This window comes from Globicephala melas, chromosome 12 (genome assembly GCF_963455315.2).
Source record: "Globicephala melas chromosome 12, mGloMel1.2, whole genome shotgun sequence".
Lineage (NCBI taxonomy): Eukaryota > Metazoa > Chordata > Mammalia > Artiodactyla > Delphinidae > Globicephala > Globicephala melas.
In genome coordinates, this window is record NC_083325.1 from 13201530 (window position 1) to 13219376 (window position 17847).

Below are 17847 nucleotides of genomic sequence, written 5' to 3' on the forward strand. Positions count from 1 at the left end.
CAGTCTCAGCTGCAGGGATGACGTGAGCAAGGGCTCAGAGTAGTGGTTTCTGAGCCAGGGCTCCTAGACCCCTATGCACCTGCCTATGTGGGATCCATGAGATCGCCCTTATTTTCCAAATAACCTAATGGAAATTGGACATTCACTGAGGAGAAGGCTAATTAAAAAGTCAAGTTTCTCAGTTTTGAACCGGAATTATGCCAAACTTAATTGGTAATTTTAGCTACTTCTTTCCAGAAGCCTTGAATATTTTGATTGGTACTTAAATAGTTCCTCTAAAGATGGGGGGAATTCATTAGAAGTGATGTTTTAGGGGCACATGAAATCATTGAAGACATGCGACAAAAACCAAATTAACAAGGGAACTTTGTTCAAAAGGTTAGAAACCTAGGTTATGCCAGATTACGTGCTATACCAAGCAGTGTGGCCTTTATTCACTGGGCACAGGGAACTTCGGAAGTTTATCAGATCTCTATTATAGAAACAAAACTGTTGGGAAAAAAACAAAAAAGCGGTCGGGAGAGCAAGGGGGACGAGACCAGGGGCAGAAAGTCTTTTTTTTTTTTTAATTAATTAATTAATTTATTTATTATTTTTGGCTGCATTGGGTCTTCATTGCTGCACGCGGGCTTTCTGTAGTTGCGGCGAGCGGGGGCTACTCTTTGTTATGGCGTGCAGGCTTCTCATTGTGGTGGCTTCTCTTGTTGTGGAGCATGGGCTCTAGAGCGCAGGCTTAGTAGTTGTGGCGCACGGGCTTAGTTGCTCTGCGGCACGTGGGATCTTCCCGGACCAGGGATCGAAACCGTGTCCCCTGCATTGGCAGGCGGATTCCCAACCACTGAGACACCAGGGAAGCCTGGCAGAAAGTCTTTCTGAAGATGTTCTAATGAGACATGTGAATCTGTTGTAGGACAAGGGCAGTGAGACTGAAGAAGAATGAAAAGATTTAAAGGAAGCTATAGAAGTAGAGCCCAGAGTACATGACTGTTGTCTAAATGTAGAGCAAGGGTGGATCTGATTTCTGATTTAGATGTTCAGTGATGGGATGGATGCAGAAAGCTGGGAGAGGGAAGGGAAGTTTTCTGAAGGCTTTGTGGTGATGTCTTGCTGAAAATGCAGAGATAGTGTTCTTATATATACATAAGACATACGCATATTTTACTGTTGGATTTTTTCTTTGTTTTGAAAATGAAAGAAGTTTACTGTTCTTCTCTGTATATACCTCTAGCACAAGTTACGACATATTCAGAAAAAATACAGCTTTTGTATTTGGTTATAAGTAGCTGTCAGATTACACATAGAGTAAGCAGCGGGCTTTGGATAAAGCTGGAACTCCTCGGCCCGCTTGTTAGAGATTGAGAGCTGTCGGGATGGCAGGTGAGGAGGGGCGAGGACTGGGCCAGAATGGGAGGCAGCCAGTGTCCCAGCTGCCACTGCAGGGATGCCTGACGAAGGGATGAACCTGGCCATCGGATAAGGTCATTGCAAACCTTTCTTGAGAGGATCTTTGAAGACTGGGGTTATGGGTGAGAGAAGGGTGCTTGCTGTTGAATCATTGAAACAAATGCCTTTGTAAACCGAAGCAATGTGTTAAGTGAGAGAAGTTTCAAAAGGGTTTGCTGACAGAGTTGATCAATAGACCGTCTTCATCCAGGTAATGGATTATTTTTTTTACTCCTAGGCAATAGCCCTTTGAGATAAATCACTCTTTGCCAGACTGACCTTATCCTGAGACTCACCTCAGGTACTTGTTAAGCTGTCGTCTCCCAACCCTGTTCTGGGGAGGGGACCTGTGAACCTTTACTGGTTGTTTCTTTTTTTTTTTTTTTTTTTTTGCGGTATGTGGGCCTCTCACTGTTGTGGCCTCTCCCGTTGCGGAGCACAGGCTCCGGATGCGCAGGCTCAGCGGCCATGGCTCACGGGCCCAGCCACTCCGCGGTATGTGGGATCCTCCCGGACTGGGGCACGAACCCGCGTCCCCTGCATCGGCAGGCGGACTCTCAACCACTGCGCCACCAGGGAAGCCCTACCTTTACTGGTTTTAAACAAGCACTCCAGATTATTTTGATAATCAGGCAAATTTGAGTTATGCTGAGCTGAGTGAAATAGTCCTGTTTTACCCATGAAAAAGCAATTCGAATGGAGCCGTGAGCAGAACAAGAGCAGAGCCATGGGGCTGGGCACACAGGGCTGACTTCAAAGCTCTGATTCTTTCCACAGGAAATGCTGCTTCTGCAGTTCCTTTGATCTTTAAATACGTTAAGAGTTTTTCATCTTGCTCATAGAAACCTCCAAATAGGGTGAGTGGATCGTGGGGAGATAAAGGGCCTTAGATTCTCCCTGATTTTGGGTGGGGGGCGGTGGCAGGCTCATTATTCAGCTCTCACTGATGTTTGTTCTAAATGCCATATCTTATTGCCACCTCTGACTGTCCTGCATACACCCCGAGGACTTTGTTTTTCAGCAGAGCCTGTCTCCTTCATGCTTCTCTCTCCAAGAATGTGATACGGTCTGACAGTCTAAATCGTTACATATCTCCTTGGCCGAGTGGTGCTGCCCAGTTCCAGCCATGGCAGAGGGGGAAACTCCCTTCCAGGGATGTGCTTGGGACAGAACCCATAACTTGTAGCAGAGGAGAATGAAGAATTTTTTTTTTTTGATACCTGACAGGGTTTGTTATGGGAGTTTCTGTTGTTCCCATTAAGAGAGGTGAAAAGAATTACGGATGCGCCATCCAAATCAAAGAATCAGATTATACTAAATATCAATAGCAGTTAAGAGGGTGATGTACTTAATTGTTCCTGCCCACGTGTTTGTCTTTCTTTCCGTTATTGCTAGAATTCACACATATTCTCTAAATATAGTAGTTCATCATCTGAAAATTTCTTGTTTATTTTAAAAAGCAGAATCTTTGACTCAGTTCAACGCACCTCACATTACAGGTTTTCAGTGATAGTTAGATATTAAACTCCAAATTACTTATTAAAATGTGTTTTATATATACATAAGACATATGCATACTTTATTGTTGGGTTTTTCTTTGTTTTGAAAATGAAAGTTAAAATTTTACCATTTTTCTCTGTATAAACCTCTAGCACAAATAACTACACATTCAGAAAAAGTGTAGCTTTTTCGTTGTTGTTAACAGTGGAATGCCTAGCATGATTAAATGAACAACATTGGTTCTGAATTTTAAAGAAATAGCGTCTGAAGTGTTCCGGTGGTCTCCTTAATTCTTCATGGGTTACACTTTGCGTATACTAAGTTTTGTCTCAATTAGAGGGTTTTTCATTCTACCATTTATTTATGGTTAATGATTATTGAACAGAAAAATCGGATCTTTCTGCAGTAGGACTAGGAAAGAGTTGACTTGGCTCTGAACCCTTGATCTCTAACTGAATTAGAGTCTATTGCTTTTATTTGTAAATTGACACATCTAAGGTATGAGGCTTTTCTTTGGAAATTTTATTGAAGTATAGTTGATATACAATGCTATATTAATTTCTTCTGTATACCAAAATGACTCAGATGTGTGTGTGTGTACATATATATGTATATGTACACACACACACATATATATTCTTTTCATATTCTTTTCCATTCTGGCTTGTCAGGTATGAATTTTTTTATACCTTCATCATAACATAATTTTTTGGCTCATATTCTCCTCATCCAACTCCCAGTAGATCTCTTGAGAATGCAGGGTAATGCATGGGGAAAGGAGTTGAATTGTTACTTTTCTTTTGTTGTGTTATTGAAAATTACTAGTTTGTAGTGTGGCAAAAAATCTTTATTTTCACAGTTGAGACTGAGTTACCATTTGAAAAATTCAAAGTGAGAATTAGTGTATAGTTGGGGAACTAAATTAACGCTTTTATTCACTTGATAAGTGTATTCATTTGCTAAACAATTAAGTTCTTTGAAAGGTTTCACATGAGTGTACTTGAACTGGTTTGTCTTAATCGACTTGTAGCTTTACTTTGAATTTGTATGTATTGTATATGAAGTAGGATAGATAAAAGTTACATTTTATAAGCTGAACCAGGAACATAACTATATGTGCTTGGAATTTGCATGGTCTTTCAGAAGCAGACCGGTATACCTAACAAATTCCTAGAACAATTATTCAACAAACCCTTTCATTCCACAAATATTTATTGAGAGCTTGTCGTGTATCTGGGGTATATGTTGCAGGATGCAAAGGAACAGTAGCTGCAAAGTCCCTGAGGAAAAATCATGCATGATGTGTTTGAGGAATTGGGGGTATCAGTCTGGGGATATTGATTTTGGATACGTGCACTTTGAGAAGCCTGTAGGACAATCTGAATCTGGCAGGCAGTGGGACTTCCCTGGTGGCACAGTGGTTAAGAATCTGCCTGTCAATGCAGGGGACATGGGTTCGAGCCCTGGTCCGTGAAGATCCCACATGCCGTGGAGCAGCTAAGCCCATGCGCCACAACTACTGAGCCCACGTGCCACAACTACCGAAGCCCATGCGCCTAGAGCCCATGCTCCACAACAAGAGAAGCCACCGCAATGAGAAGCCTGCGCACTGCAATGAAGAGTAGCCCCTGCTCGTCACAAATAGAGAAAGCCCGCGTGCAGCAACGAAGACCCAACGCAGCCAGAAATAAATAAATAAAATAAATAAATTTATTAGAAAAAAAAATCTGGCAGGCAGTTACATATGTATGCCCAGAGTTCAGGGAAGGGGCCTGGAACCAGAGATAGAAATTTGGAAGTTGCCAGTATATAGATGATATTTTCATCTATGAGACCACCAAAGAAAAGTACGTGTAGGTAGAGAATATTTTCAGAGATAGGAGAGGTGAGGAGGGAGCAGGAAATGAAACTGCTACAAGGAAGCATAGAACTAAGAACAAATAATCAGGAGAAGATGGTGCCCTGGAAGCCGCGTGAAGAGTGGTTGATAGAGGATAAACAACAAGGTCCTACTGTAGAGCACAGGGAACTATATTCAATATCCTGTAATAAACCATATTGGAAAACAATATGAAAAAGAACATACACAGACACACACGTATGTATAACTGAATCACTTTGGTGTACGCTAGAGACTAACACAACACTGTAAATCAACTGTACTTAAATTTAAAAAAAAAAAAAAACTTAGGGGCTTCCCTGGTGGCGCAGTGGTTGAGAGTCCGCCTGCCGATGCAGGGGACGCGGGTTCGTGCCCCAGTCCAGGAAGATCCCACATGCCGCAGAGTGGCTGGGCCCGTGGGCCATGGCTGCTGAGCCTGCGTGTCTGGAGCCTGTGCTCCGCAACGGGAGAGGCCACAACAGTGAGAGGCCCGCGTACCGCAAAAAAAAAAAAACAAAACTTAAGTGAAAAAACATCAATAAAATAGAAAAAAAAGAGTAGTTGATGGAGAGCAGGAGAAGTAGCTGATCACATGTCACTGGATGGTCAAGTGAATGGGATTTGTCAGTGTGAAGGTCAGTGTATCACAGGAGCCTGTCCATGAAGGGGTGGAGGGACGAACTTGACTAGAAATAGTTCAGCACAGAAAGGGGGAGAGGATTTGGAGACCCAGACTACATAACAACTCTTTCAAGGAGTTTTGTTCCAAAGGGGGCCGAGAAATGGATTGGAAGCTGGAGCGGGGAGAATGGATCATTCTATTTAATCTGGTTTGGTTTTTAAGTTGGGGGATATAATGGCAGGTTTGAGGGCTGAGAGGAATGCTGTGGTGGAGGGGGAATAATTGATGGGAGAGCAAGAGGAGAGGTTTTTGAGGAGTGAGTCCCTATGTATGCACAGGGAGATACCTACTGCCTAAGGGGAGTGTTGGTAGTGGATGGAGTCCTGGACAATTCACCTGCAGTAAGAGGGGAGGTATTTCATGGGTCCAGGTGCTGTTACATGGAGAGATGGGATGGTGGGATCTCTTTTGATTATTTGTTTTCCTTAGTAAACACCTATCTAGGAAGCATAGTCCCTGAGATGCACGAGCTTGGAAGAGCTAGGGTAGGAAGTTTGAGGGCAAAGGCAAAATGAAATAGTTGACTTGGGACAGTGGGAGAGTGAATAGACTAGGGAAACGTGTCATGATTGTGGAGCATCATTCGAGCCCTTTAGATGATGATGGTCATGAGTAGAGTGACACCAGTCAGCATGGTTATATTTTTCTTCAACCGCACAGATGCAAGATTGAGCGAAGGCAGAAAGTTTCATTGAACCAGGGTTGGAGTTCTGCTAGTTCAGTGTGAGATGTAAGAGAGCGGGTAGGGAGTTGAGGGCGTGAGCAAGGAAGTGCTTAAAATGAAGGACTATGGGAACTTCCCTGGTGGTCCAGCGGTTAACGCTCCGGGTTTCCACTGCAGGGGGCACGAGTTCGATCCCTGGTCGGGGAACTAAGATCCTGCATGCTGCACGGTGCCGCCAAAAAGTAAAAAAAAAAAAGAAGGACTATGGAATTTAAACTGGATAAGAAAGAAGTGAAGGCATAATGGTAGTCAGGTTCAGGGGAACAGCGGGAGGATCAGTGGCTGATAGGGTTCTGGTGGGGTCAGAGGTTTTTTGGAGTCAAGGAAGTAGAGGAGGTGAGCTGGAAAAGAGGGGTTGGTGACTGGGGTTGGAATGCTTGAAATTTCAGTGGGACAGGGAAGTTGTGATTGGTAATGACGAGGGCTTAGGGACCGAGGTGAGGTAGACAGATAATGAAAACCCACAGAACATGTTAATAGTGACAGTGAACCAGGAGCCAAAAACCTCAAGGGACGGGGCTAGTGACCCAAGGGTCAGTAGACAATTATTAGGAGGAGTAATGGATGGAATGACCTGAACCTGAGGATTTATAGAGCAGAGAGAAAGTAAATAGTTCAGAAATGGTAGCGAGGCGCAAGGAGTGTGCCTACGCCATCACTGGGCCTGGTAAGGGTTATGGAGAAGAAAATTCTCATAGCTTCTGAAGCAGTGTGCTCAGGGAGAGCCAGGTTTCTGTCAGAGCAAGGAGGTAAGTGAACATTCAGGGGACGCTGTTTCAGGGCGAAGGCTTTAGGAGGTGGGGAAATGGAAGAGGACAGAGCAGGGCATGTCGAATTCCATGTGGGGATTAGAGTGTGGGAAGGAGGGGTGACCTCGGAGACTGGGGCTTTTCATAAGTGGAACAAACCCATAAAGGGCATAGTGCAGTTGTCTTGGAGGGCTCAAGACAGAGAGCGGCGGAAAGGCTACAAGTGTCGTTAGGAGGTGCTCACCCCCTTACAGATAGAGGCCTGGGGAGAGGCTGGTTCCTTTTGAGTGTATGTCTTCGATATCTTTTTAACTCTGTCCTATGATTTTTTAAATTTACAGATCCTTAGTGATTATCAGCACTTTAGACGGCCGAATTGCTGCCCTGGATCCTGAGAACCATGGTCAAAAGCAGTGGGATTTGGACGTGGGATCCGGTTCCTTGGTGTCGTCCAGCCTTAGCAAACCAGAGGTGAGAATTTTCTGTTATATGTTGACCGGAAAACTTAGGTAAAATCATCAATTGCTGCTATTAATAGTAGGTATTTGCTTAGAGAGCTGTGGCTCAGGGTCCGATTGCCTAAGTGTAGGGCATGTCTGTCTCTGACAAGCTATGTCCCCTTGGGGCATTTACTTAGCTTTTGTATTCCTCAGTTTCCCTCCTGTAAAATGAGGTGGGTAATGTCACCTACTTCTTAGGATTGTTTTGGGCATGGAATGAGTTAATTTTATAAATGAGTAATTGAGGATACTATCTGCTATATCAGTAAATCTCATTATCTGAGCTCCAACATGATCATAATTTCTTCTTCTTCCTATTATCATCATCATCACAGGGTCCCTAGACATCATAAAACAAATATAAATAACTGTGTTTTAATAGTTAGGAATGCATGCTGCAAAATCCCATAAATTATTCACTACATTTTTCCCTCAGTTGTACATCCTAATTGTAGACATAATTCATCTGAAGTTTTCTTGGCGTGTAATTTTAGACAAAATGGATTATTTGCAAAAAAAGAGACCTTGCTTCCAAAACTACTCTGGCATATGACTCCAAAACTTGGACAGGTGACTTAGCCCCTCAGAGCTTTAGTGTCACCATCAGTAAAGTAAGGACACTGCCCACCTTGATGAGGGGCAGGTTGGGGGCTGTGTTTATTTATTTATTTTAAATTAATTAATTAATTTATTTTAGGCTGTGTTGGGTCTTCGTTGCTGCGCACAGGCTTTCTCCAGTTGCAGCGAGCGGGGACCACTCTTCGCTGCAGTGCACAGGCTTCTCATTGCAGTGGCCTCTCTTTGTTGTGGAGCACGGGCTCTAGGCACGCGGGCTCCAGAGCGCAGGCTCAGTATTTGTGGCGCACGGGCTTAGCTGCTCTGCGGCCTGTGGGATCTTCCCAGACCAGGGCTCGAAGCCGCGTCCCCTGCATTGGCAGGCGGATTCTTAACCACTGCGCCACCAGGGAAGTCCGGGGCTGTGTTTAAATGAGGGAAGTCTAGACTCCCCTCATTTAAGCACAGCCCCCAACCTGACCTTTTGTCTAGACTCTAATAGATTAAATCTCTCTCCTTTTCTGGAGCTTTACCCTCTTGTTTAAATCATTTAAAATAAGTCCCTCTTTTGAGTTACGACTGCTGACGTGGAAGCAGTCACCTGTTTTCCAGAATACCCTCAGCCTTCTACCGTGTCCCTATGGGATACTCCCTAGGGTACTCTTTTTTTTTTTCCCTTTCATCAGCAATCTTTCCCTTTCAAAAAGCTTCTTAGCTGGTATCAAGTTTGGAAAAGACAGAACCTAACACGAGGGGCTTGAGAATGACCTGATGAGTGGTGAAGAAATTTTCTGATGGGAAAACTGCTCCCAGTGACCCCGCTGCTCTCTAGAAAATCCAGCCTGGATTCCTTTCTGGGGTACCCGGGCAGGTACTTAGGGCGGTGGCACTGCCTAGCCTCCACACTCGCTGTGTGCTAAGCCTTGACTAGACTTTCAGAGTGCCTGTTGCTTACCGGACAGTATACTGGAAACATCTGTTGAGAATTGTGAACTTGTGAATTATTAATATAAATAACACTTTGATTGTAAATTGCCTTCAAAAGTTTGAATTGGATGTCATAGTCAAATGAATTACTACTCAGACCTGAATATTCATTTATTTATGTCCTCCTGAGGTTATGCTTGGGTATGCACATTGTGCTTTATTTTCAAACTAGACATGAAAGGTGATGAGCAAAATCAGAAGATTGTAAGCTGTTTACATCTGAGGTAACATTATAGTGTGTTGTAGTGGTGCAAAGCATGTGTGTTTCTATAAACTAAAGTATGCACACTCACAAAAACATACACTGCATGATATGACAAGTAGTCGTAATAACCTGAGTGCCATTGAGCGTGTTTAAATTATAAGCAGCTAGTCGAGCTTGAAGATTTTCTTACAATAGCAATTACATTAGCTGTTTTTTAAACTACAGTTGAATATTCTCACCATCCCCAGTCCTTACCATTTTCTGTGGTTTGTTAGGTCTCTCTTGTTTTAAGTATCCTTCTTCCCACTCACCCCCAACCCTTGATCCTTTGGGTAGAATGCTTTGAAATGTTGAATTGCAAGCATATTTTAAAAGTTTGTGTCACCTTTACACAATAAATGCAAAGCTCACTGACCGCTTTCCATTTCAGGGAAAGAATTCTGAGACCTCTTTGCATTATCTAGGTTTTAATTTCCTACTTTACACACAAAAAAATTGACTAGATCACTACTGCCCTAAGTTCTTGGGACCATTTCTTGAGACTGTGTGTTTACTGTGTAGATATGCTAATGACAGCATTGTTCCCAGAGCTATAATATACACACAATGTACTTTACACACCGTGTAATCCTCACAGCCATCCTCCTGAGATTGATATGCTGGTGTCATTTTACAGAAGAGGAATACGAAGCTCAGAGAAGTTATTTGCTTGAAGTCACAGACCGACTACATGGTAGAGCTGGGATTAAACCAGGCTTGCCTGACTGTACTCCACTCCACCTGCTCTGGAGCTCTTTCTACATCTTGTATGTTCCTCCCCTTTACAACTCAGGCTGTTCATCCAGTACAGTGGATCTCAAACTTTATGGTTTCAGGACCCTTTACATTCTTAAAAATTACGAAGAGATCCAAAGAGCTTTCTTCCCCATGGGTTATATCTATCTAAACTTAAGCCATATTAAAAATTAAAACAGGGCTTCCCTGGTGGCACAGTGGTTGAGAGTCCGCCTGCCGATGCAGGGGACACGGGTTCGGGCCCCGGTCCGGGAAGATCCCACATGCCGTGGAGCGGCTGGGCCCGTGAGCCATGGCCACAGAGCCTGCACATCCGGAGCCTGTGCTCTGCAATGGGAGAGGCCACAACAGTGAGAGGCCCGCGTACTGCAAAAAAAAAAAAAATAAAAGAACCCCATTGCATTGCACGTAGCATAAATAATATATTTTTATGAAGAATAAGTGGGGACTTCCTTGGTGGTCCAGTGGTTAAGAATTCACCTTCCAGTGCAGGGAGTGTGGGTTCGATCTCTGGTCAGGGAGCTAAGATCCCACATGCCTTGGGACCAGAAAACCAGAACAGAAGCAATATTGTAACAAATTCAATGAAGACTTTAAAAATGGTCCACATCAAAAAATCTTTAGAAAGAAAAGAAAGAAAAAGTGTATTTCCCCAAAAAATAATTCAATGAGAAAAGTGGCGTTGTTTTATATTTTTGCAAATCTCTTTAATTTCCAGTTTAATAGAAGACAACTTGATTTTCCTATATGCTTCTGCGTTCGATATGTTGTTTTGGTTGAACTGTATGAAGAATAAAATCCGTATGTAGGGGGAGAAAGGGAGTGTTTTAGTAGCCTTTTCAGTTGATTGTGATCATTCTTTTTTGGTTCTACACGAGAAAAAGTGGAAGTTTCTGAAAGGTTAGTTGCACCGCGGAATGTGAAACCATATTAATGAACTGTTGTACTCTGTACCAGTAACATCCATTGTTCTGTCTTGCCTTTTACTCGTGCATGGTTTTCTAACATCATTTGGAAAATATTGATTCATTGAGTTACACAGATCTTCCAAATGTTGACATATTTCCTTATAGAATACTTTGTAAACTCAAATTTTTTACTGTCACCACTGATCTCATCAGAAAAGTCTTCCAGTACTGGAAAGCTGTCAAGCTCACATGGGTAGATACAGCTATTCCAAAATTCTAATTTTCGCTTGAAAACTTGGATTTTATCATTAACACAGTCAGTTGTTTTCCTTGAAGTGAGAGGTTCACTTTATTTTCGAGAAAACGTCTGCCAAATACGCAAGTCTCATCACTGTAGCTTTTCTCTCAATTTTTCAAGTGCAAATGGAGCTTTGTGAGCAATGCCACTAGTTTCAGCTCAAAACTCAGTCACGCAAGTGCTTTTCCTCAAAACATGCTTCAGTTTGTGGCAGAAGTCCTTAATGCACACCTCCTGGTTAGTCGGGCAGAATAGTAAAAATATATGTACTCAGGTCACAGTTTAACTTTTATTGTTTCATCAGAACATTCTCGAGTGAAACTTTTTTCTTCTTTTTTTTTTGCTGCGAGTGTGTGACAGTGAAGATGTGAGGACTATGAGTCTGTTACCTTATTCATGCTTTAGTCACCGTTGCTTTTATACCATCAATGCAAATAGCACCCCAGGGAAAGGCAAATAGCACCTTCTTATGAAAACCATTTGACTCTCTGCACCTCAAACAGAATCCACAGACCGCATTTTGAGAACGACTGATCTAGTATATAATAGAAATATCACCATTATGAGAGTATTCGTAAGGTTATAAACATTAACAAGGAGAGAGGACTGTATTTCGAGCTTGGGTCACCTGTTATTCAGCAAGGTGTGTATCGCTCAGTATCTAGAAGTTATGTTCAGAAGCTGGACAAAACACCACCAAAAGAGGAACAAAAACTGCTATTTGAAATGCCCCGGATTGGATGCAGTACCCTTCTAAATGCATCTGATAGACAATTTTATGATGGTCCCTAACTTTTTGGGAGAAATAGTTAATTTTCTCTGTCTGAAGCTCAGCGTTTGCGAGGACAGGTAGTGTGCAGAGGAGAGCTGGGTACAGCAGGCAGGAACTGGTGGGGAGATGTAGCGGGAACCACCCAGGTGACAATTGGAGGCTCCGTTTGGAGACTCCTCTATTAGAATGTCAGTTTCTCCACCCTTTCATCAAGAGTGGTACAAGGATGAAACCAATTAAACTCAGAAGGCCAGGGAAGATGTATTCTCTGTGCATTGATTCTTAAAGTGACTTATCTAATGAGAAGCTGAAGGCTAAAGGATTTGATAGACTGTATAATAATTTTTAAGTTATTAATGATAGAGGAATTGGTTATGGATCACATGTTCTTTTGCTAGAATAATAAAGTAAAAGCATCACAGGAACCTTGTAGGCCGTGTGGTGTGGAGGAGGCACTGGGATTCAGAGGCTGCAGTTCTAGTATTGATACTGCTGTTAACTGGCTCTGTGACCCGGCTAATTATTTCAGTAGAGCTTTAATTTCCTTCTCTGTAAAATTATGGATTGGGCTAAATTTCTTCTTGTTGTTTTTTAAAATTTTTTGGCTGCGCTGTGCAGCATGTGGGATCTTAGTTCCTTGACCAGGGATCGAACCTACGTCCCCTACAGCGGAAGCACGGAGTTTTAATCACTGGACCACCAGGGACTAAATTTCTAAAGATTGTCCTAACTTCAGGACTCAGGTACCATCAAACACATGAAACACCCATATAAATCATCTAGAGGAATTTTTTAACTTCCCCTTTTACTACATTTAAGGATTCTTTTAAAAATGGCACAAATCCATTACCGTTAGGTACATATCTCATTGCCTGTCAGCCTGCTTTCATGATGTCCTTAACCTTTTCTGATCCAAAAGCATATAAAATAGTTTATTATTTTGCTTTAGTCATGTTTTGATTATGTTAAGGAAAAAAATAAGTTCCCAAAGGATAAGAGAGATTGACAGTTGCATTATGCATGTATGCTGCCGGAAGGTTGAGGCGCCATGGGACACAGACCTGACTTGCCACTCTTTCCTCTTGACTAGGTACTTATAAGCTTCCTCAAAAGAATACTGAACAAACCGAGCTAAAACTGTGTGTGTGTGTGTGTGTTAGAGTAAATGATGAACCTAAGGTTTACTCTGCTACCTTTAACATGTGCCCCTAGGTTCTACATCTAATACTTTTGATCATAGCTAAGAATTTTGTTTTTAATTTTCAGAAGGGCCACCTGAGGTAGAATCTGATTTGCTTTCCACTGTTAATCTATATGCAGATTCAGCCTTGAAAAAGCACTAAGGAGATTTGGCAGCGGTTCCTCATTGATTGTCTTAAAATTCTGTTTTGTGATATATCAGCATAGTTTTTCTTTGGGGTCTCTGGGTGGCATTTGTTTGTTTGTTTGTTTTGTTTTTGCGGTACTCGGGCCTCTCACTGTTATGGCCTCTCCCATTGCGGAGCACAGGCTCCGGACGCGCAGGCCCAGTGGCCATGGCTCACGGGCCCAGCCACTCTGCGGCATGTGGGGTCTTCCCGGACCGGGGCACGAACCCGTGTCCCCTGCATCGGCAGGCGGACCCTCAACCACTGCGCCACCAGGGAAGCCCTCTGGGTGGCATTTGGATCACAGTTCACCAAATCTAAGTAGACATAATATCCTTGAACTGTCTACTTGTCTGTGTTTTGGAACACATTTGTAAATACAAAGACCTTCTTCCTTATCTGTATTTAGAATGCATATTATAATTGTGTATATGTAACTAGTCTGTCCTTAGACAATACCTTTACCTTTTCCTTATTTAGAGATACCATATTTGTTTTTTGTTTCAGTTTTCTGTTAAAATGTCCTTTTTTTTTTTTTTTCCTCTTAAAAAGAACAAACAACTCTCTTATAAGTCTATAGTTAGAGTTTGGGGTTTTGTTTTATTTTATTTTAGGCATTTTTCTCCCCAAGGGACACACCGCCTTTCTGTTTCAGACAGGTGCAGAAACAGACAGCTATGATGCGGAAGCTTTCCAGCCTGCGCACTGCAGAGTCAGGCTGCAGTCATGAAGAAGGGCCTTCGTAGGTTGGGGGGGATCTTTTGAAAAGAGCACATTTTTAATGGCTACCTGATTTGTTCACCGAGGGTCCGTCAGTAGACCGTTTTGAGTATTGCTTTATTAGAAGAGGATCTGTAATCTGTTTTAAAGATTGTCTGTACTGAAAGATGTCTGCTCATCTGGCAGTCTTTCATCTGTACATAAACTAGCACAATTTGAGCCTCAGATGAGCACCCTCTCAGATGGTGGTTTATTTGGAAAAGTCACTGTCAATCACGGAGCAAGCCAATATTTAAATAATTGCTTAGGTTAATTGCATTTCTTTTAATGATAGAAATGAAACCGTTTTTTGATTTAATTTTGTTTTATTAATCCCTTAGCATGGCTGAAAACAGTGCTGTGAACTAAATCGATTTATTCCAGCACACATGTTGCCAAGTGAGACATTGATTTGACTCTGTTTTGTAGGAAATTGACTTCTTGTGCACATTATTTATCTCCTTTACGAATGAATAATAATCTAAGTGAAGGCAAAGATAGGTACTTAAATTTGTATTTTTCACCGTGAATGCAAAAAGTATACTTCAAAAATTAACCTGGTTGTTTTCCTGGAGGTATTTTGTTTTGTAGGTTGACTATAGGTTAAGGAAAGAAAGAATGAAATAATAACTATCTACTTGGTATCTCACTGCTCTTGGTCAATAATTCACAATCTTTGATGATCATAAATACCAACTCACTTCAGGATTTCTTTTTTCTTCTGCATTTTCTTTCTTTTTTTTTTTTTTAACCTACATTTCCTTTTAAGCATGTCACATGGGATGCCTTCTTCGACTAATATCCAGATCTACTGAAAGATCTCATAATCCCTCACGTTTAGATCACGTAACTAGTTGTAAACCATGATGCCTCCTCCTTAGTCTTTGAGGTATGATTCCTGGGAACGCTTTACTTTCAGCAGATAAGCTTCCTTTACTTTCCCCGTCATGGTAATTTCAATGTTTTCCTTGAAATCTAGGGAAATGTTTAAAAAATTGTTTCCTCAACACAACAGTGTTGGAACATCTTTTTTTTTTTCTCATAAAGTTACAAATAGTCAATTTTGTCAACTAGTAGTCTGGTCAGTTGTTCATTTTACTTTAAGAGTTACCATTTTGTGTTCGATATATAGTGCAACATTTTTGAAGAATTAAAATATACAAAAATATGCCTGTTAACTTCTCTTTAATATTGTTTATCTTTTTGGCCAATAAAGTACTTTATGAACCTTCAGAACTTCTATATTCAAAGGAGAATTTTAGGGCTGATAAGAGATTTCTGGTGAGTCAAAGACTGGTCACAGTTTGATGTATTTAATTCTTATATCAAACTCATCTTTATATAGTTTTAAGACTTTGTTTTTAGATGGGTGTTGTGAATTCAGGATTGGGAAAGAGATACAGTTGGCTCTTGGACAGCTTTGGGGATAGGGGTGCCAACCCTTCATGCAGTGGAAGATCCTACATAACTTCTCCGTGGGCCTCTGTATCCACGGTTCCATGTTCGCAAATTCAACCGTGGATCGTGGAGTACTGGAGTATGTACTTAGTGACAAAAATTCACTTGTAAGTGGATTCATGCAGTGCAAACGCACATTCAGGGGCCTACTGTTACTGACATGGCATAATTAAGCTTTCTGCTCTCTCCTTGAATTTACTTTTGGAGCGACTGTTTGAATTCTAAAAGCTTTTTTGCAATATGTGAAATTTAGTGTTAACGAACCATAGTCATTTCTGAAGTTTCCTTATTGAGGATAAAAGAAGGCTCATGATGAATTTATAGATAGTCAGATTAAGAGTTTGTATTTTCGTTTTTAACTTTTTTCTTTAACAAGTATACGTATATATGCACTCACACACGAATTACCTTAGAGGTTCAAAATAGCAGCCCTGGATCATTACATCTACTTGACAAGTATTGCTTGAGTAGCACTTTACAGTTTGCAAAGTGACATCAAATCCATTCTTATTTATTCCCTAACATAGCCTTATAAAATACTCTTATTAACCCCCATTTTCCAGATGAGAAAATTGGGGCTCAAAATGGTTCAGAGGTTTGTCTGATGGAGTAAAACGGAGACTCAACCCTAGATCCTTGTGCTTATTTCTTGCCCCCTTTCCAATATTTCATGCCTTTTGAAATGCCTCAATACTTACCAATGTGTTTGCATTTTCTGCTCTTATCATTATAATTCTTAATGTGCTTTATCAGGAATAATCACTCAAAGACCTCATATAGAGAGCAGACTTTAGCACGGCGCTCAGCTCATTGTGAGCGCTTAACTGCTTCTTAACCCTAGTGAGAGACTCAAAGGTACTTGAACTTACCACATCCAAAACTGAACTGGTGTTTAAGGGGACAGGGGATCCTGCAGGGCTGTGCGCTGGGGTACAACAATGCCCAGGACAGATGAGATCCTTGCCATCATGGAACTTACATGACACTCTGTGGAGCCGGATATGAAATGATTATAATGTCAGTATCATAATTGAGTTGTGGTAACTGTCACAAGGACAGGTAGAGCTAAGAGAGACTTAGCAAGGATACCTGACCTCCCAGCTGGGAAGTCAGAGAAGTCAGAGAAGGCTTCTCAGAAGAAATTATGTTTACGACTGAGATCCTATGAGAAGCAAGAGCTGCAAGAAATGGGTAGAGAGGCTGGGAAGGACTGCTCTGGGAGAGGGAACGGCTGGCATCAAGGCCTTGCAGCAGGAATGATCAATCTGGGAGAAAGCAGGTGAATCCCTAAAATCCTTCTAGAATCAATCTCTCCTGTAGTCTGCTGACTACTGACCACTTATATAGTCAGTCTCTACTGACCGTAGAGAATGGACTGGAAGAGGAAGAAGAGCAGAAGTGGGAAGACTAGTTAAGAGACCAGGTCTAGTACAGATGGGGATGATAAGGTGACCGGGAAGTGAGGGAAGTGAAGTGATGGATTGAAGAGAAGTTTAAGGAGGGACGTCTTTATGAAATGAAAAGACCAAAGGAGAAATTAGTAGTAAATTAAGAACAGGTGGGGGAATTCCCTGGAAGTCCAGTGGTTAGGACTCCATGCTTTCACTGCCGAGGGCCCCGGGTTCAATCCCTGGTCAGGCAACTAAGATCCCACAAGCCGCTGGTGCGGCCAAAAATATATAAATAAATAAAAATAAAAGTGTCCTCCGAGACTGCTCCCCGGCCCCTTTAAAAAAAAGAAAAAAGAAAAGGAACAGATATAGAGAGGGAGAAAATAAATTTGTTTACATGCGTTGAGTGCCGAGTGACCTTGACCTTGAGTGACCTTAACAGAGATGTTAAGAAAGCCTGTGCATATGTGGGTCTGGTGCTCTCAGAGGAAAAGTCTGGGCTGAAGAGAAAAGTTAGAAGTGTTCGTGTCCTGGGAGCTGAGAGGAGCAATCACCTGGAAGGAGAGCAGGGTGAGGAGATGACCTCCAGCCAAATTTTCAGACTCCCTAACATTTAAAAAAAAATTTTTTAGAAGGATATTTATCTATCTGTCTATTTATTTATTTATGGCTGCGTTGGTTCTTGGTTGCCGCGTGGGCTTTCTCTAGTTGTGGTGAGCGGGGCTACTCTTCGTTGTGGTGCGCGGGCTTCTCATTGCGGTGGCTTCTCTTGTCGCAGAGCACGGGCTCTAGGCGCGCGGGCTTCAGTAGTTGTGGCGCACGGGCTTAGTTGCTCCGCAGCACGTGGGATCTTCCCAGATCAGGGCTCGAAC

The 17847-nt window shown here is 42.0% G+C and overlaps 1 protein-coding gene across 6 annotated transcripts in view; it reads left to right on the plus strand.

The window, feature by feature from the left end:
* EIF2AK3 (eukaryotic translation initiation factor 2 alpha kinase 3) overlaps nucleotides 1-17847 on the plus strand; it is a 101485-nt gene that overhangs the window by 7829 nt on the left and 75809 nt on the right. For all 6 annotated transcript variants that reach the window (XM_060309252.1, XM_060309250.2, XM_030837413.2 and 3 more), the window contains exon 2: nucleotides 7322-7451. In XM_060309252.1, the coding sequence (XP_060165235.1) occupies nucleotides 7322-7451 (130 nt within the window). The remainder of the gene's footprint in view (nucleotides 1-7321; nucleotides 7452-17847) is intronic.